General features: G+C 34.3%; 2 protein-coding genes across 3 annotated transcripts; one reads left to right on the top strand and one right to left on the bottom strand.

Annotated features, from left to right (window-relative positions):
* On the top strand, positions 6,948 to 10,747 carry LOC110011233. Of its 2 annotated transcripts, XR_002288383.1 has the most exons (4): positions 6,948 to 7,107; positions 7,216 to 7,341; positions 10,325 to 10,412; positions 10,522 to 10,747. XR_002288383.1 is itself a non-coding variant. In XM_020699256.1 (3 exons), the coding sequence occupies exons 1-2, from the start codon at positions 7,040 to 7,042 to the stop codon at positions 7,334 to 7,336; spliced, it is 189 nt and encodes a 62-aa protein (XP_020554915.1). In that variant the 5' UTR covers positions 6,948 to 7,039; the 3' UTR covers positions 7,337 to 7,341; positions 8,060 to 8,384. The 2 variants fall into 2 exon arrangements, 1 of the variants encoding a protein (XP_020554915.1); XM_020699256.1 differs by lacking the exons at positions 10,325 to 10,412; positions 10,522 to 10,747 and adding an exon at positions 8,060 to 8,384.
* Positions 11,959 to 15,347, bottom strand: LOC105155980 (beta-amylase 3, chloroplastic). Its single transcript, XM_011071980.2, has 4 exons — positions 14,812 to 15,347; positions 14,085 to 14,295; positions 13,243 to 13,353; positions 11,959 to 13,160 (listed from the first exon to the last, which is right to left on the bottom strand). The coding sequence occupies exons 1-4, from the start codon at positions 15,345 to 15,347 to the stop codon at positions 12,369 to 12,371; spliced, it is 1,650 nt and encodes a 549-aa protein (XP_011070282.1). The 3' UTR covers positions 11,959 to 12,368.

Raw genomic sequence — 20,957 nt, 5'->3', positions numbered from 1 at the left:
ACGATTGGACATAAAACGGGGAAAACGATCAGACAAAGAACCAGGGAAGCTGCCATTAAGGTTGTAAAAACATCAAGATTGGTAGGGTTTTTATATAAACCTTAGTGACGACATCATGACAAGGGGCTCATCCTCCATCAGAACCATGAAGACCTTGGCTTCTTGATTGGCTGAGGATGTCCGTGGGATGCTGATGAACCAAACAAGGAGAGTGATGGTGAAAATGGACATTGCCATGGACATTATAGGATGCAGAGGAAACAACAGTACTGATACGAATTCGAAATGAACTTTGTTAATATAATGAGTGCCAAGTCCTTAAGTGAGCACAAGATTTGTGTTCCAAAACTACTGTAATTCATGCAGTTGGGGTGTTGCTTTTAGGCAAACAATAGCCATTGAAGCAAGTCATGAAAGCATGCATGCTTTGGCATGACACTGCGTGGGAAGAGTCTTGCTATGTACTGCACTAAATTAGTGAAGAGGTGATTTGATTTTGAGAATTTTACTTGTTAAAAAGTTGACTTGAAATTTGCTTCTTAGGGAGTTGCTCGAGCACAAATTAAAGTTTTTACAAGTTTCCACTAGAAGAATGGAGCATGAGGGAAAATTGTACTTTTAGTGTATTGAGTATATGGGGTGGTAATTTGGATCCGATGATATCAATTTTGGTAATTCGATTCTTTAATTTTTAAAAAAAATGATAATTTGAGTAGAATTTTGGTAGAAAACTTTCAAATTAATGTTACATGCACAATACAAGCACAATACAAGCACTTTTTGAACCAATTTATGAATATTCAACTAGAATTATCCTCGTATTGTCATTTTTTCTAATTGAAGGACCAAATTATAAAAATTGGTTTCAATAGGATCATAATTACCAACCCCTATACTTATAAAACTAAAATCGCATTTGTTTTCAAATTTTATGGGATAAATACTAATTAAAAGTTCAAAGAAATTGACTAATAATTGAATTTCAAATTAAAGTTCATATCAAAATTGGATTTTGTAAATATCTAAAATGGATAAATTCCGAATGAAGAACGGAATTATTTCGTTACTTGATTGGCTAATTGGACCACGACATGTGCAAATATATATATATATATATGATTTACTAAAAAAGGAAAAATAATACTTTTTTCGTCCTTTAATTTTACCCCCTCTTAGTTTTAGTTTTATAAGCATGTCTTTTGTTTATTTAGTCTTGTAAGTTACAAAAATGACGAAAAATAGTTCCCAGTCATTGAAATTTTAATTTTTTACCAGAAAGATGACATAGCAGCTGAGTTGGACAATTTTGGGGGGGATTTTAATCTTACGTGGCTTTGGATATGAGTTGGAAGACATTTTGACATGTTTTAAGAGGATAAAAACTAATAAGTTTTAAATTATATTATATGTATAATTATATTATATAAAAATTATATAAATTATTTTTTAAGAAAAATAACTACTCCACCTCGCTATGGAACAATCTATGAGAACTAATTAGGATTGCATCACCATCTGAGATGACTCAAGATTTGAGAGAGGATGAGCCTAAACATGCCCTTAGAGTGTAGGGCTTTAGACCTATCGCGTCAAATTCAAGCACCGATTGAATGAGGCCATCACCAGACTTTGATAAAACGGCAACAATTGGGTCACAGAAAGTGCAAACTCTTGATGATTCAAGTCAATCCAACACCTCTAAGTTAATACTAACGAGTTAATATCTTCTTCTTTTTCTGCTTGGCAGGTATACCAGCAAATGTGACAAAAATTATTTTCCCACAAATGATGAACCCAAGCAAGACCATCATCGAAACATCCAAAAAGTACAATAGAGTTTGGATGTTAGAGGGGTCCAAACGCGAAAATGTCCGATAATGGTATGATTTCGGAGCCTTGGTTTCAGTTCATACTATGTCACCAAGTTTTTCGAAAATTTCAAAGCTTCTAGAATGGATTAGTGGGGCAGTAGACGACTCTTAGCAAAAAAAAAAAAAAAAAAAAAAACCCACTTGAAAAGAGGAGATATTCTAGAATTAAAATTCATATCAACAGCTCCAAAAACAACAGTGAATGGATCTCATCCAGCCTTCCATTGCATCAAGCTGCAGAGATTAGATACGATAGCTTTCAACAAAATTAAAGTTGCCTCAAGAAAAACTCTCCTGGTATCAGCTATTAGTGAAGATGATATCTCTACCATAAGAGTTTGGAGATTATGGGTCTGCCTCACTGAGATGGACAAGGTCAAGTATCCATTCAAAATTTTCTCAAATAAAGTGAACTGAATCGTTTCTGTTAAACTCCATGATAGGAAAGAGTATTGAGTTCGCAAAAAACTTATTTGAAAAGAAGAGAGTGTTAAATTTGGAAAAATAAGCTACTAGCAATTGAAGCAATAAGGATGAAGACATGCAACATTCTGCATGTCGGGCAATGGCATAACCATGTATGCCTTTGTTGTTAGAAACAAGAAACACCCCTGTTTGAGACAAATTCGGATCACCCAAAAGAAACCGAACCAAATCAGGACAAAGGTAAAATAAAGAATTTTTACAGAACGAGGTAAGAATTGGAGAATGTAAAAGTTCAAGAATGAGACTGTCGGCAGAAAACAACAAAAGCCAACAGTCAGCAAAGCATGAAACCAGCTAGCAATCACATAGCCGACAAGCCATCATGACTACCAACTGGAAAAGACAACGTGATGATGAACATAATGAAGTCATCTAAAAAAGAGTTTGAAGTCCGCGGACGGTTATAAATAAGGAAACAACGAAGTAGAGGGGGATTATCAGAAAACTCTTTCAACTCTTCAAAGCATAATATTTCAAGTATAGTTGAGTCTTTGTATTTTTTTCAAATTTGTTAGTTTATGGGGGTTTCCCTAACAAATTAAGTCCTCTATCATATGAGAGACTAAATAGTTGTCTCCTCCAATGGAGGATATAATATCTATATAATATTCATATATTTCTTCAAATAAAGAAAATATTTCTATTCCACTTGTTTATCCCAAAGTATTATTAAGTCTCTATTTTGAAGCACCTTCTACACCCTAAGGTAGGAAACGAAGTAGGGTTGTGTTGTTTTGTTGCTGAAGGAGCTAAAAGTCTGTGAACCATTAGCTACGGTTGTGTGGTTAGAAGAAGTACGTAAAACTAAGGAGTTGGAATATCCAAGAGCAAGGCGGTCAAACCATGGTATGAATTATGGGGACTTAATTTTATTTGGGAAGCATGATAGGCCAAATTAGGGCATGTGTATGGACTATATTGAGTTTCTTTATAGAAGGGCAAAATGGTCACTAATTTGGCTGAAGGACCAAAACCTAGCAGATTTGAAAGATACATGACCAAATTGGGAAGGCACAAAATTAGAGGACCAAATCAGAAAAACCCTAAGGATACGGGACTAAAATTTTCTTTAAAGCCGTATTTGAAATTTTGTAAATTGGGCGAAGGATCAGTATGCCTATAAAATCATAAATTCAAAATGACAAATGAGGTATGTTCCACTTATATATGAAGGGTTTGGGGAGAGATACTATAATGTGACAGCTCATGGTGTGGCACCAGTGACAAAGTACTGTGATGATTTGCCCACACCGGTTCCTGCAAACTCCTATGAACCTAACCCAACAACGTACTAGAGTGATTACCAGCAGATGAAATTGATACCAAAGAATGATTTATGATGCTAGCCCATAATTTTTCTAGTCCCATGTCGAGCTTGAGCACCAGGCTGCTAACTCCTTTTCCACAAATGCTTGTGAGGCTAGCCTTAGTTCGTACTACAGTGGGGGAGTCTACGACTATGATATATCCAAAATTGGATCGATTTTCTAATGCAGTGCAGACGACCGATCAACAATGTCAATGGTTGTGGTGAATCCCAATTGTCGGCAGTTGCCCAACTAGTGAACATCAAGATTGAGTACAACCTGCTGCACAAATGCTACGATGAGGTGTCCCAATGGGCTAGTGACCTATTATCCCATGATCACACCTTTCCACCCGATTACTACGACACGGAAAGATGATAAGGGACTTGGGTTTACTAGTGACAACATTAATATGGACTGTGAATGACCTCCTCGCTTATAGGATAGTATCTGGATGGAGTACTGCTTGTATTATAGGGTGTCCTATTTATATAGATGACATAGGAGCGTTCTATTTGCAGCATGGAAAAAAGGCATGCTACTTTAAATGTCATAGGTAGTTTCTCCCTTATGAACATTCTTACCAGAAAAACAAAAAATCTTCAGTCAAAATTTGTAGGAGATGAGAATTGGAAGGATGAGATTGATAGGAGAAGAAATCCATTGTCATGTGGAACAATATAGTACTACGATTGAAGATCCATTGAGACACCTACTAAGGTACAATGTCGAGTATAAGTGGACGAAGAAATACATCTTCTAGAATCTTTCATAATTGGGGGATGCACTGGATACAACACAACCTTATTGCCATGCATATGAGAATTAAGTGTTTGACAACATTTTCAACACCATTATGGACATCAAGAGAAAAATAAAGGATAATCTGAATGCATGAAAGAATTTGAATAACATATGTAATTTCCTAGAGGTTGAGGTGGGTGAACACAGACTGAACGCCATGTCGAAAGTCGCATATACCCTGACCAAGGACCAGAAGACGAGGATATATGATTGGGTGAGATATTTAAGGTTTTCTTGATGGATATGCTCTAGCTTTGCCAGATGCATTGACACGATCAAGTTAAGGCTGGTCTACAAGTCCTTAGCTTGATTAAATCATGGATATGTCTTTTAAGACCACACACATGAAAGCATACCATCTTCAAGATTACAATTATGAACCTTGCTCGATTAATTTGGTAGATCATTACCAAATCCACAGTGTCTTTGTTGATGCTCCAACAAATAACATAGAGAAAACTATGTATTGAGAGAGTATTTAGGGACAACTTGTGTGTAGTGAGCAATTCACTTTCACATTGCATTTAGGGGTAAATTGTGTATTGTGATCAATTCACTTTCATTTGTGTTCTTTGATCACAATAATGTCATTTATTTATAAGTCTACTCAACTCTATTTCAAGATGAGTTCTTATCCCAATATGAATTATGGAGACTATAAACTCTATCTATATAGGGTCAATCTTAGAGGAGTCCTATTATATTTGGGATACTATAAACTGTATTGTATATGATTTCACTACAATAAAGATGGGATTTGGGGGGGGGGTTAGGAATGGTGTTTTTTTACTTCGAAACGATCAGCAGAACACATAACTTATTTGGAGCAGACTTTGGAAAGGATTTGGAATGATTGAAAATCCATCCTTACAGTCGGCATTATAAAAATTTAGGATGGTAACTGTACCAATCGTAGTAAGTTGTTCCTAATGTTGTTTTAATCCCAAAAAAAAATTAATTTAAGAATTGGAACGGTTAGTGACGATTTTTTTGGAATTGATAATTTAGTTTTGTCGCTGAAATTTTAGAACGGGATTTGTAATACTCTTGCTTTAATTTCGGAAGCATTTTTTTTTAATTGGGATTAAATTTGGAACTGTTATTTGCAACGGGTTAGTGAATTAGGAACACGTTTGTAGAACTATTTTAGTAATAACATTAAGAACAATTTATGTAATTTGGAACATATATTTGATACTGATTAGGAATTGTATTTGGAACGATTATCCATTAATTTGGAATGGTTCATCCAGTTAAGGAACACTTATTTGAGACAACCTTTATAACAGTTTTTGGATCGGGTCCTGATAAAATTTGTAATATTTTCTTTAGTATTACTAAAATGGTTCCTAATTTTTTAATTTTATAATTTTTTATAATTTATTAATATATTTAATAAATTTGAATAGATAAATAAATTTATACATTTTAATGATTTCATATATAATTATAATTTTATCTATATATTTAATTAATTGAATAAATATAAAATAATGAAATTTAATAAATATTATGAAAAATAAATAATTAAAAAATATATTATATTAATATGAAAGAGTATTTAGTTACAAAAATGAAAAAGAAATGTAAAACCTAATCTAAACGCTCCTCGTTAGCGTCTTGGTTCTCGGCAGGGGGATTTGTCGGAGGTGGTGTTCACCTCATCATATCCATCATGTTGGCCATCATTGTCTCGAGCCTGCTGATGCGGTCCTCCATGCCCGGGTTTAGCGGTAGAGGTGGCAGTGGTAGTGTGAATGTGCAGCTGGAAACGTGGGCCTCAGAACCAAGGCCGAATACTCAGTCCTTATTCTTGCCCTCGACTACAGTCAGCCACATCTATTGCTCCGTCATTGCCACCGAAGCCTCGGGCTCGACGGGGGCACTGAGGTCGTCGGCTGTGGGCTGGGGCTGATAATCTTCCAGCATTTTTTGGAACGTCTCCTGTAAAACAAACAAAATTATCAGTAATTTTATTGAATGAAGTATTAATTATTAAAAAAATAATATTAATAATATTTTATTAAATGAAGAATTTAGCTACCGTCACCTCCGTCGCCCTCAGCCCGCTCTAACCCCCATCCTCTTTCTTTTTGTAGCAGCACTCGAATAATTCCATTTGTTTCGCAATTGTCCGAGCTCTATCTCCTATAAAAGGGGATCCAATGCATTTTAAAATTTACTTGGCTCTATAAAACGGAAAAAATACTATCGACTTGTGATTTAGCCTGTGTTTGAATGTGTTTGGTCGCTTCTCAAAAAAATAATTTTTGCCACATCTTTTATCAATTTTTTGCAAAATCAATATATGTTTGAAATTGATTTAATAGTTGAATAAATATGAAATTTTAGATGAAAGTAGAATTTGGTATTATTTTATATTATTATATTTAAAAATTAATAATTTAAAGTTGGTGAAATTAAATTAATATTGTAATTGAGTTCATGAAAATTGTATTCTTTTGAATAGGTTTGGAGTAAGTGTGAGCTCTTTATAGTGTGGGGAAAGGGTTCATATGCAATGGCCACTGTAAAATGATCCTCTAATTGGTCTTGACAACTAAGTAGAAAATGCAGAAGGGCTTCACTCTCATTCAGACGGTGGCCACTGCAGGTGTCTTCTCCGCTGTCTCCTTCTGGTGATTCATTTTTTTCCCGCTCTTCACATTTTCCCCAATCTGTCATGAATTTGTTTCTGTACCATCTTTATGTTTTATATTAATATTTGATCTGCTTTTTTATGCCAGGTATGGATTCATGTTTGGCAGAGAGTCGGCGCGCAAGGAGCTTAATGATTTGATTGAAAACCTCCGCCGCTCCAGTTCTGATGCCACTTCCACTGCGCCACCGCCTCCGGAGCAGTCCTAAGATGGGTATTGATTTCTACTTACTCGTTTGAGAAATGGAGTACAGTTTTTAGTGCAAACAATAGTGCATTTGTAGTTCTGTGTAGCTTTTGAGTGTGGATATCAGTCCTGGTGAGCCTGAATGCTACATTGTTACAGGGTTTTGCTTATGAGAACTCACATCTCAGTATTACTTTTGGATTTGAATAAACATTTCGCATGAGGTTTGGCTTCCCGTGCTAGGACTTTGTTTTATTTGACGGTAATTTGGGCGACAAGCATAATAAGCAGTGATTAATGTAATTGGAAGCGGGTACACTGGAGGTTTTGCTAAGCACAAATTTGGGAATCAATTCTTCCAAAATCAATTTTATAAGAATTCTTCTTTTAGAATAAATTCCACAGAGAATAAAGTGATGTATGTATGAGTTCAAGTTGTAGAAGTTGCATGCTTTTCTGTTGTCATGGAGAATGTTGCAAATACAAACCATTTATGCAAGGCTATACTCGATAGTATGGGCCTTGTGCATAAAATAAATTCAGTTGGACATGATTTAATCTTCGTGGTAACTTATCACCTATGCTCGTCATGCTAGTGCACAGTAATTTTATATTTAAAAGATGCAGTTAGGAAGCCATGTCAACATTAATTGCATGGAAGATTAAAATTAGTCTTGTAAGCCTCTTAACACCTCATTCACGGTTTTAATTCTTCTGCTGCCTTTAATGGCTATTTTATTACCAGGAGTCAGTTCAGACGAGCTGCTTGGATATTTCTAGAGAAGGCAATAGATGGTTCTAAAATTTTAGGTGACAGATTCTGAGGCATGCATCCTAAGTGCCTCGATATGTTAAATCGGTTTCTAGGTGTGAAATTCTCCTCTTTCTTTCATAGAGATTTGACAAATTATAGAATCTCTGCATGTAGCACATGTATGGATGCGGCTGAAAGTAGTTCGATTGGAAGAAAGCATCAGCAGTCATACAGCCATGAGCATCAGACTCAAAAGTTATGAATTGATTACCTGAACTACTCCATCACATCTATGCACTTATGGCCCAAAATATTCATATTCATATGGATATTCTTATATAGTTTTTCTAGGAACAATACTGATATAGATGATTTGATCATGTAATCAATGCTAGATGAAATGAAATAGAATAATTTATAGAATCACTAATTTATGCTAACTATAAAATGGTATGCTTGCATCCAATTCATGGATATTGCACCTCTTTTTGAATCTCTCTCATTCCCACTATTATTTTATTGATCTTGATTGGGAAAATGCTTCTTCAGTAGTACATTGACAGCCAGTCTAATTGGCTCTTCATGCACTATTCTAAATAAAAGCAATCTATTTCTTCTATATGTCGTCTTTATAAACAAGGGAAGGACATACGTTGCTATTAAAATCCAATTCACCCTCAATTCCACTATTTTAGGGGAAATTAAGTATAATACATGAGTTAGGATTTGCCTTGTTCATTGTCTCACTCCAATACATCTTTCCTTGCCGCTGAACAAAAATAGAGGCATGTAGCCCTTTGTTGAACCAGACTCCTAACCTTTCCTTCCAAACGAAACAATCCCTGAGTACCATCTTTGCATAAAGCATCCATAACCTAAACATAAAAAAACATGATTTTTAATTTACTCTTTCATGTATAAACCATAGAATGTTTTCCTTGTTGCATGAATATTCCTAGTTTTTTTATTTGTTTGTCTGTTTCAGGTTGCTGTTTGATATCTATCTTTGTGATAGTCACCTTAAGTCGTATTTTCTGGTTCTTCAGTATAAATGACTTCATTTTGTTTGTTTCTCTTTTATGTTGTAAAATTTGCCCTATTTCATTATCTCGTATCTGGGAAAGCTCTGCAACAGCATATCTTGCAGTTTCTGTCTATAGTCTTGTTCTGTACGTTGCAGTAGTTTAGCACATGTTTATAGGTAATCTCTGAGGCTTGAACTCTGCTTTCTGATGAAGTTTCTATAATTAGTTGGTTGTCATAGTTATCATCAGGCAACCAAAGTTTAGACAATTGATTTGTACTAGGTGACCATAAGTTACTTGGCTATATAATTCATAGGATTTATATTGTTAAAAAGAACTATAACTCAGATGTTCTTATATTCATGTTCAGAGTTAGTCATGTGAAGGAAGTTAATCAGTAACCAGGATTTGGTTGAAATTTGAAACCCAACTGTACTGATTCATGGTGTCATCTAGTCTTGTTTTTGGGCTTGAATGAGATGAGTCATATTGGGCTTGGATGAGATGAGTCATATTGGGCTTGGATGAGATGAGTCATATAGGTAATATTAGAGACATAGACAAATGCTGTTGTACTAGGAGATAATGAATAAGGACATCAAGATTTAGTTTATTACATGCCAAAGATAAATAATGACGATATCAAATTGATTAACATAGGATGAACGTGTTGAAATTTGTCTTGATGGTAAAATATATAATTTCTAGTGGTGTTGGTTCAGGAGCATGAATTTCTAACATGACATGGCATATGAAACCATCGAACTATACTTGGTGCCCTGGCACTCCAAACATTGGTAGGTAGCAAGAATATTTTGAAAATCTGCTAAAGCACTTCCAGAACATTCATCAATTAGATTTCCAAATCAACAATGATATTAAGCTTCAGCATTCAATTACATAAGTGCTACATGTGATGAAAACAGAGAAGCTGCTAATTAGACTATATGCTGAGACTTAAAAAATGTAACTGCTTAAGGCCCCTATGCTTCTAACAGTTTCCTATATAATCATGTTTTGAACGGAGCAATAAAGAAACTAAAGATGTCAAACAGTTTCAGATCCCAAGACCTAAAACCTGCATTGAGAATTTCCTCAGCTTGTAAAATGTTTTCAAAACTATATTCTTGTTTCTTTATGAGTTTGCACAGGTTTGTCTTATTCTATTTGGAGATTTTACTACTAAATGTTGACTAAATAATTCAGATAAACTGTTATATATCATTTGCAGGTGTCAAGGACAGGCCACATCAAGTGAACTAGGAGAAGTAGGGCTGGTTGATTTGTTGTTGGATATAAGTTAGATTCTGCTGCTGAAGGTAGACTTGGTCTGGTCCAAAGCTTCAGCTGTAATGATCAAGCATGCATTTCATATTTTGCTGATGTACTGTTGGCTACAATTATCAAATGCATGTTGTTTAACTACAGTGAAGTGGAGAAAAATGTGGGTGGTGGAAACATTAACATGTTGTGTCTTTCTGGAGATCAGTGGATACACCCAAATATCTGAGGACTGCAGTACAGGCCTTCTTATGACCTTTGCCGCATAATGTGTTATAGCATTTTCTCTCTCTATTTTTCTTGTTTGTGTGAGGATACATTTCTTGGGAGGAGGGATTTAATTGAAATTTCACTTTCTGGTGGAGTTAAATTATATTGAGATTGTAATATTTTCATTTAGAAGAACGTTACTAGGCCATTTTAAAATTTTCATAGGTACTAGTTTTCCTCAAATTTGTCCCTTGATGTGATAATAGGCTGCAACACAGTCGAACTGGATTATATAAGTCTAGTCTCATTTTAAGAAAATCATGGGTCTCACTTAAAGTTTACTTGATGTATGTGTTGCGGACACCTCTGGACCCGCTTGTAGATGCCACCACTCCAATTTTTATCATTCAATCTACATAATAAAATTTGCGGAAGAGGAAAGGAAAAGGAAATGTGGAACATAACATGACTTATTGAATGCTGGTAACAGTATTATGAAGGAAAATTATTTCTGCCTGTTGCTATTCTGGAAGGAACCATTAGTTCAGAGTCGATCAACTGCTGGTGTCACAAGTGAATTCAGAGCATGGTAAAAGCTATGTTCTGATTAACAATAGATATGCGTAAATCAAATCCCTGAAAGATCTATTAACCCTATCATACTTTTACACAAGCGCACTGGACTCATTATACAAGATAGATGAATACCCAAAACCAATATATATTGCTTCTTTTGTGCCCCATTGAATCCAAGATTTTTCTCCTTTTATTTCTTGGCTAAGTTTCTTGGTTTTTGGTTATTGCCAAAGCAGTTCATTTGAAGATAAATATACGATTATAAACATATCCATATATATGTATAGGCATCACTTTTACCTGGAATAACATTAAATACAATCCTCAGGATTAGGAGATGTTTCTTTGTGTCTTTGGCCAAGATAAGTTATCTCTCTATTTTTGGTTTTTGGTTATTGGTATTTGGTTATTGCCAAAGCAGTTCATTTGAAGATAAATATACGGTTATAAACATATCCATATATATGTATAGGCATCACTTTTACCTGGAATAACATTAAATACAATCCTCAGGATTAGGAGATGTTTCTTTGTGTCTTTGGCCAAGATAAGTTGTCTCTCTATTTTTGCCAATGGTTCTAGCATAGATCTTGTCATTGTAAAATACAGAATCCTGTCACCTGGTATGAGCTTTGTTATCCCCTTATATTAATAGCTAATGCTTGACCAATTTGCTTCTGGTTGTGAGTTTTTTTCTGATACTGCCTTAGTATACAGTTTTATATGTGTATTCGTCCTCTTAGAAGACATATGAATGCAATACCAAAGATCACGACTATATGTATAATATTAAATCAATTTCATTTTTGACAGTCTGTAGACGTCAAGTTTACAGCGTTCATTATATTTTAACAAATAGGAGAAAAAATAATATAAAAGTTTTGTACAGGAACTCCACTAATTCCTTCGAACAAGATATGAATTAATATCTATTTAACTGACTTTTTTGGATACCTCAGGTAGTTCCCTCAAGCTCTAACTCCTTTAGCAGATTTATGAATTATCTGTATCCAGTCTCCTGTCAGGAAAGTTACGTTGTCAGCCTTTGGCTAGAGCAAGGTGACTCAGTAAATCTGTTGCAATATATACTTCTGAGTGTCTTTAACTTCTTCCTCTCCTTCATTTTTTTTTTCCGATAAAGCTCTCCTTCATATTTTTCTGACTGACTACATTCGACCACTTAACTTTGCACTGGTTTACATGTACAATTAGACAAGGGCAGCTTCACATGTCTTCCTCACATTATTTTGTTTGATAAATCCGACATACAGGTCTGTCCCAATCCTGTCGCTGTCTGGAAGTCTTGTGTTTTGACCACCTTCAGACATACTTCTTACAAATTCAACAAAATTTCTCCAGTTATCTGCTTCAAACAACCTCTTATTCATTCTTAAATAAGTAAATGCATTCAGTCCATTTCCTGATCCCGACCTACCTGTTGCCAAAACTTGCGAGAATGCTCCTCCATCATACCTCTCTAGTGCATTTTCTCCAGCAAGTTCTGCTCCAGCAGTTTTAGTTGCCAACTTAACTTGCCGAACTAGACCTTCTGGTGAGCAGTTAGCTTCACCTGGTTGTTCTCCATCCCTCATCTCCATACATGTAAAATTGAATACAACACCATGTTTACTGAACATTCTTGCTATTGCTAGGTAACCATCTCGATGCCTAGTATTATAGTACCCTGCTGTTAGTTCTGCTGCATGGGATCTTGTTTTGTAATGCCAATGAATTCCTGCCACTTTTCCAGATAGTTTGGCTCCAGTTCCTTGAAATATTCTTTCTGCTGTTGTGAGAATTTTTTCTCCATGATCAATTAGCTTTTCAGAATACCATTTTAAAAAGAACTGTCCATATTCACCATTCCATGTACCATCCCTCCCAAAAAATCCAGTGTTTTCTGGGAACTGGTTGTATTGACCGGCATCGTGGGGACCTCCTCGTCCCCAGTCATCCTTTCCAATTGCCTTTGCTGCTGCTTCCAGTGAAGCTCTCATATACTGTGTGTCAGTTGGAACATGCAGTGAGCAGAGACATAGCAAGACGAATCCATTTCATGCATTTAGCTTTTGTGGGAATTACCTTGTCGTAGCACTGGAATTCCCCTATTCCAGGAAATCTCCAGGTGCCGTTGCTTTCTGGATAGGATGGATATCTTAGTTCTCCGCAAGGTCCCATCCCCACTTGGATCTCCTGCATTAAACAAGAAAAATTAGGATCTAAAAGGTGAAAGCTATTCTCTATTCAATTTGCAGCCAGATGATGAAGTGGGTACATTGAGGCCCTCAACAAGCAATATTTAAAGCATGGTCATAAACTAGGATGGTCAACAATTTGGATTCATTAGATTTTAGCTTAATGTATCAAGGGATATTTGTAAGCGAGTATTCATTAGTCTGTTAACCAGGTTTCTTCTTATTTCTTCCTCCAAGCAAAAGCTATACAGTTCAATAATGAAGAGGTCTCACATGTTAGATGTCTAAAATGTAAGCTTAGTCCATTTTTAGATCTTTTCTGATGCATTCTGCAATTTCTTGTCCTATATCACATTTCACAGCTAGCTAAAAGATCATCAATTCAATTTCGTTGAACTTGAACTTTCAGTTTCATTTACAGATGTCTGTGCATTTCTTCCACCAAAATTTTCTTCTTTTGGATGTATAGAATCTTTATGCCCTTCAATAATTTGCTGCTTCAGCTATGAGAAACAATTGGATCTCATGATGAAGAAAGAAATAGAAGGTAAACAAAAATTTCCTCCTTTCTTTCTTGTTTTCTTAATATCTCTTCTCTTATTGTTGTTAGCTCTCTTTTGCATATGTTACCATAAGAACTAATAAACATTTGTTTGTAATTTCTGCAAACAATAGAATATAACGTACAAAGGTCACGTTTAATAAAAGATAAGGGCTTATGTGCCTTACCACTACAACATCCCCCAGGTAGTCTTTGAATCTCTCTCTAAAACTCCTCATATAGTCAGAATAAACCTGGATTGGCGTTCTACCTCTAAGAACAGGTAGTGAGTCGCAACCCAATGATATGTACTCAGGGTTGCGCCGACCTGACCTATCTGTATAGACAAGGTCAGGATTTTTGCTAATCTCTTCAAGCACCCATGGTGGTAGGGGAATACTGCAAAATAGAAGGCCAGATATTTGTATTATCTGCAACTTAATTACAAAACTGGGTGAACGGGAAACTGATTTTTTAATTGTAAAAGTGGTATCTGTTGCAGCCTTTTTCAATAATACAATATGACATGACTAAAAGCGAGAACAACTGAAAAATATTGACCAAATTGAAAAGTTGAAAGTTGGAAACATCTGAAACCAGTCTAGTAGATCTTATACTTGCACTTGGAGGAACTCTAAAATGTTTTAACTGGTAATCTAGTTGGAGGAATTAGCATCTGGTGCGTAATCTTAATTTGTTCAATTTGTAATTTACTGTAAAGCTTGCAGTCAAAGATCTCGGAAGAAGACTAGATGTTTGATTTTATGCATGACAAGTAAAAGTTCTAGATCCAGTTTCTTGTCCAGATCAACTAATGGCCATTGCTTGGTATATGCACTGGTAAGGTGATCCGAAGCAGTTTTTGGGGTACTGTTAAAGAGGAAAAGAAGTAATTTGCAATAATATCCAAAATACCTGCAAGAGTCTCCAACATTTCCTCCACATTGATGAAAAGACATGACAACTTGAAGCTTCAAGCCGAGCTTTTCAACCATCTTTATGAGCTCAGCATAGCCTTCCCAGTTGTATTTCAAAGGTCCATCTTTCTCTACTAGTCCCCACCATGCGTCAACCATAACTCCTTCAACTCCAGCACTCTTTAAGGCCACCAAGCTAGCCAACATGGCTCGTGGTTTGTTCAAACTCCCCCCTATAGATATTGTGTCAAGTGGTAGCATCACAAACACAGGTACCCTCAAATTATTATGGCTCTGAGGGCCTGCCAATCCATGAAGTTTCTCTCTCCGCTCGTTTTTCCTCCCTTCTGCAAGTAAGGAGGCTCTTTCTGGCCATGCAGTTTGAGCTTCTTGTGTGGAATTCTTTGAACGCAGCTGGCATGATGGTTTGATTTGGGCGAAGCCAACTATGCTAGAGAAATCATCAGGCGTTTTAAAACTTCTATTATCTTTTAGATTGATAAATGAAGTTGAAGAACGAAGTGTTAAAGCCATTTTTTCCTTGAGAAACAAAAGGATGTAGGAAAGGATGAGGTTGGCTGGTGTTTATTTATGGAGATAACATACTCTTTGGGTTCATTAAGAAGACAATTTTGGTGGGCTCTGGTTTGGAATGGAAAAAGTGCAAAAGATCAAACAAGTTGCTTTACCTTTTCAAAGTCTTTCTTTAAACGCGCGTACACTTTTTCCACCTTAAACTGCAAAAATCGTAGAGAAAAGGAATCTTCTATGAATTTCAATATTTTCAAATTTTAACTATTAAATGAGGATTCCAAGTGTTTTTTAGGTTGCGGTGAAAGCATTTAATGGTATCAGTTGTTACATAAATGGTCCTGCTGCATTATGCCCTCCTGGGAACTAGTATTGCAAGTTTAAAGGGTGTCAATAGTTTAAAATAAGTGCTCATCGGTTTTTTGTTGAAAATAGGTTGAAATTTTGGTTTACAGCTTATGATTTTGACTACTTAAATTAAGTTCATGCCAACAACTAAGTTTCTGTCCACCAATTTTTACAGCTTATTGTCAAATTGTACATATTAAACTTTTTTCCCAGATACTCCAGTTCCAGCTTTTTTCTATTTTTCAGTTATGTTTTCAAACACTTTCATCTTTCATCAGAACCAAATTTACAACTTTGTGTACAACTTCCCACCACAAAAGTTGAAGCTATTACAAACACCCTCTTAGTAGTTCTATTTGAGATAACTGTTTTTTGCTTATGTAACTGAACAGATCCTTGATGTGGTAACAATTGTTGCATGGTTACAGTACTATGCATTTGTCACATAAACTTGTCATGCATATAATGATGATGCATCACTGTTGAGATCTTATCGCTAATGTGCTTTCTTCTTTGATTAGCTTAGGGTGTCGCAACACCTTTGTTGTTGATTTCTACATCATATACTTACTAATGTTAAGAAGGAAAGACATGATGCAACCGTGTTGGAGCGTCAAATTAGACAAATCTGGAAAAAGTATTATCAGTTGAGCATTTTTCTTTTCATTTATAATATTGCATATACTGTGCTGTTACAATACTTATCCTCAAATGATAACAGATCTTGGAGAAAGATAACTAGGAACATATCCACTCCTTGGTTTCTTAAGTTTGGGGGGTGGGGTGGGGTGGGGTGGGTTGGGGTGGGTTGGGGTGGGGAATTATGTTTGCACATGCTCTAAACAGTAATAGTCTCATAGTTCACATAATTGGTCTTATTGATCTCTTCCACTTCAAATGAATGAAAAAAGTAATTGAAATTAAATTGTTAAGTAGGTGGAGTCTCAGCCATATCCCTGTGATAATCAATGGGTGGTGTTAGGATAAGAATGAATGGAGGGTCTTCCTGAAACTACAACTTGTGGTTGTAATGAAGTCTATGCTTGCATTTTCTTCAAGTTTATTTCTTTTACATGCATGCAGTTGTCATTAAAGATAACTACTCTATTGAGCATTGATGTATGTGGTTAGGATTGCATGTGCCCTCGATGATGTCATTAATGGTTCTAATTGAACTGCATAGGCCCTTGTGGTTCTCCAGTAACATTTTTATGGAATGTGTAGACTCAATAAGCACACAAACACGATATATTTGGATATGGCACTTGCACTTTCTTGGTCGATATCTCTTTCCTTTTCTTTGCAGACGTGGTCGATTAGACAACTTATCCTTTGTAGTAGTTGAACCCTCCTTGTGCATTCTATATGGTTAACATTCTAGGCTGGAAATGTATCATAGCTGAGAACGCATATCTGCATGTGAAACTGAAAGAAAACAACAATTACTTGGTTTCTTCTCAGCTTGGTAGCAGATGTTAGATTGGACAACGGACAAACGATGCTTGTTAGGCTCTCTGTTGTCTTTTATTTTACGTTTGTTAAAACCTTAAACTTTTGCCCAAGTTTGAACAAGATGAAGATTGTGATTATAAGTGCCAAACAATGTGGATCATGTGCACCCAGTCTCTTAGTTATACAAACGGAGCAGAAAAACAACAAAAACTCACAGCTGCTCAACGTTGATAGTTTGGGTTGGATAATTTCTAGTCTTGGAAGTTAGTAATGCTGTACTCATGTCCACCAACATATGCATTTGTGGTGAGAATTGCCTGTTATCTTCAATATTCTTCCTAACTTGATTCCGAAATTCTATTCTAAATTTGCTTCAGCTCCGTCCAAAACCATTTATAATCCCAGTGGATTATCTATGTATGTATTTTATAGAAGTGTGAATAATTTGTAATGTTTTATGTTATAGGGAATTTGATACAATTTTATAATTATATTTTAATTTGTATGCCACAAATCATAAAAGACTAAGATAAGAATTGAATATGTATTTTAAAGGAGGTATATATCAAAGTAAGAAAAACGTTAAAAAATCTTCATCTCATGTACAAAATGAAAGATGATACAATGCATTTTCAACCAATTACGCGAAAGAAAGTATTCATAATGGCAACAACACTTCGCAATTGTTGCAGTATGAGAATGCTACAATGGAGCTTTTAGATGCATTAAGGAAAGTTACAGATGAAATACAACTAGATTTAAATTTTAAACATTAGCAAACAATAACAGAATCATATTTTATTAAGTTGCCATATATAGTTATATTTGTAATGTTGTAGAATTATTATTTTATAATATTGAAGGGACCATATATTTATATAAAGGTCTTTCAGACAATTATTATATTATTTATTTATCGAAATTATTAATTTAGACCTTGGGTTCAAGTCGAAATCAAGAAAAAATATTTTAAACAAGTTATTAATTTATAAAGGTTCTACTGTATGTATATCGACGGATTGCCACTGAAAAGGTGACATATGGAACTTCCATCCCATAAATAGTTCCACTCCACTGATTCTTAGTTGTAGAAATTTGAGGATCTTCATATTATATTGGCCAGAAGCCTGTCTAACCTAATGCCCACTTTTTGGTTCTCTTATAATTTAATTTCTTTATATATCACGCCCCTTGAGCTCAGATTTAATCATAAAAATACCTCTATTATTTAACAAAATATAATTACATCCCTGTCAAGAACATATGTAAAATAATGAAACTATTGAAATAACATTTGTCCAGTTGGCTTTATTTTTCAGCATATGTATGATATGGGAGGGTGTTAATGTTAGTTTTAGAAAAGATGAGTATTTGAGTAACATTATCAGTCTTACTACTTTAGAATACCTTATTATATTAAACACAAACATTTATCATGATTAGTAAATAATTTAGTCTGATCTTAGTTGTTGCTTCTATTTTGAAAATTGTTTGTAAAATGATCAAATATCATTCCTTATAAATAGGTATATCAAACTGAGTAATAAATATGTAAAAAGATAATCAAAAGACAAGGATTTACGTGTTTTAGATGTATAGCGATTTTTTTAGTCAATTCAATAGTTGGAATTTTAAAAATTTTAGCTCAAATACAGCCCGACAATGATCACACCCGTACTTAGCGGTCTAATGGTGTTGGAGGGGTTTGGTGGGGGTTTTTAGTTTTTAATGTATTGATATTTTTATAAATCATAGTCATCTCACTTATAAAATTATGTAAATCTTAGATCTCTTCGAAATACATGACACATATAGTACCAGTCATAAGTATTTTAAAATCACAAGTAAAAATTTACATACAAAGTAAATTTAACAACATCTAATACAATGGCTAATTCTTTAGTAGAGAAAAAAAAAAACAAAAATGTGTTTTTACTTTTTTAATATGACGTTAATTTAAATATCATATATTTATCTAACTGATATGACAAATTGAATAATTCATTAGCAAATTATATTTTTCATAATTAATGGTATTTCCATTATAGAATGATTGAATTAATACGGAGAGTTTTATGATTAGACTATGTTTACGATTACTAAACGACATAATTGCTTCTAATATATGAAATCTAGAAATTAGTCGAGGTTTAAAGGAGATGGTGTAGCATGTATTAATAGAATAGCCCCCAATGAATGAAGGCTGAAAGAGTTCAGGTTCAAGAAGATAATGTAGCATGATCCAGGCTCTCCATTATTGCAACAATGAATGATCAACTTTTTTTGACTAATATAAGGAAAAAGAAGAGGGGGAAAAAACAAGAGAAATAGAGATAAGCGAGCTTGATCTAATTACAAAAAATAAAATTTGATCTAACTGCAAAAGATTAAGTTAATATAGTGATTTTGTTCAACACTTGTTACGTGGTTCTGTTGTATGATCTATGTTCACAAGGCAAATGTCCACTTATGCTATTTTCTTTTAGTTTGAGGTAACAATGTTCACCAATTTTTACAGGATTAGACCAATCTAATAATAAAAAATAGAGAAATCAGGTAACAATATTCACCAATTTATATAGGTGGATCAGACCAGTCAATAATGAAAAATGGAGAAAAAATACCAAAATCAAATTACATAAATATAACAAGAATTACTTAGATATTATTATAATTTTATAATTATTTAAAAAATCAATTCTTGATTCTCAACCATATAGTTTAAATTTTTAATAAAGAATCTATTTAGTGAGAATGACGGAGCATAAGTTAATAGTTCATTTCAATATTTCATCAAGCAAAAAATTTAAGAACTGATGATATCAAAATCTTAAAAACGATTGAATTAGCTGTTGTAAATGGCATTTGATATGTTGATTTGAACAATAATTTAATCTAATCTGTTGGATGATAATTAGAAGGTTAATTCATAGATTAGATTGTGTTGGTATACCACGTTGAGAAAATGAAGTAATTGACATGAGCTTTAATAAGAATATAATTAGATAGGGTTATAAGAGTAAACAATATTCTTGACTTGTCTTGCATTGGAAGTTTTATGAAAAAACATTCTCTTTATATTAAGTTCAAAGTTTAAAAATTGATGTTTGAAGTTTTATTGAAAATTAGACTGAATTTGTGGAAACCCTACACACGTATTGTTGTTGCCCACCTTTCCCAACTCGGCGCAAGTGCGGGAGTTGGGATGAATGTTTCAATGTATATGTATTTGTAATTATTTTTGTAATTTAGCTAGCGCTGTTGGAGATCTATATAAAGAGGCTCATCTGAACCACATTAAAAAAATCTTCATTTTTTAAAATCTACGTCCTCTTCCACTGTGTTTTCCTCAATTGATTGGTGACAGAGCGTTTATCGAGGTGAATTTTGATATAGTACAAAGATAGAATTTTGAACCGTCTTACCCTGAAAAAAATAACGTAGAAATCCATGCACATTAAGAAACAGGACGTCTAATTTTTCCAAAATAAGCAGAAACGATTCTGATTCGATTGTTATAACCATAGTTCTTATAATAAAACTCTAACCTAACTAAGTCATTGTTTACAGTTTACGTAGAACAACATATCTAAACTGTTTGTGTTTTGTTCCAATCTATTAATTTGTAAATTGGTTTAATAGAACTAATATTATCATCTTTATAAAACTGAAATATTACTTTATCAAATTGTGATTTACGTGATTTCATAACTGATCATTGTTTCCAACAATAGCATCCATAAAAAATTTCAATATGCAAAGAGCTTAACAAGAAATAACGATATATAGTTGTTTTATGTTTTTTTGTTCCCC

Source organism: Sesamum indicum, linkage group LG2 (genome assembly GCF_000512975.1).
Source record: "Sesamum indicum cultivar Zhongzhi No. 13 linkage group LG2, S_indicum_v1.0, whole genome shotgun sequence".
Classification (NCBI taxonomy): Eukaryota; Viridiplantae; Streptophyta; class Magnoliopsida; order Lamiales; family Pedaliaceae; genus Sesamum; species Sesamum indicum.
This window is presented reverse-complemented; position numbering and strand designations above follow the sequence as displayed.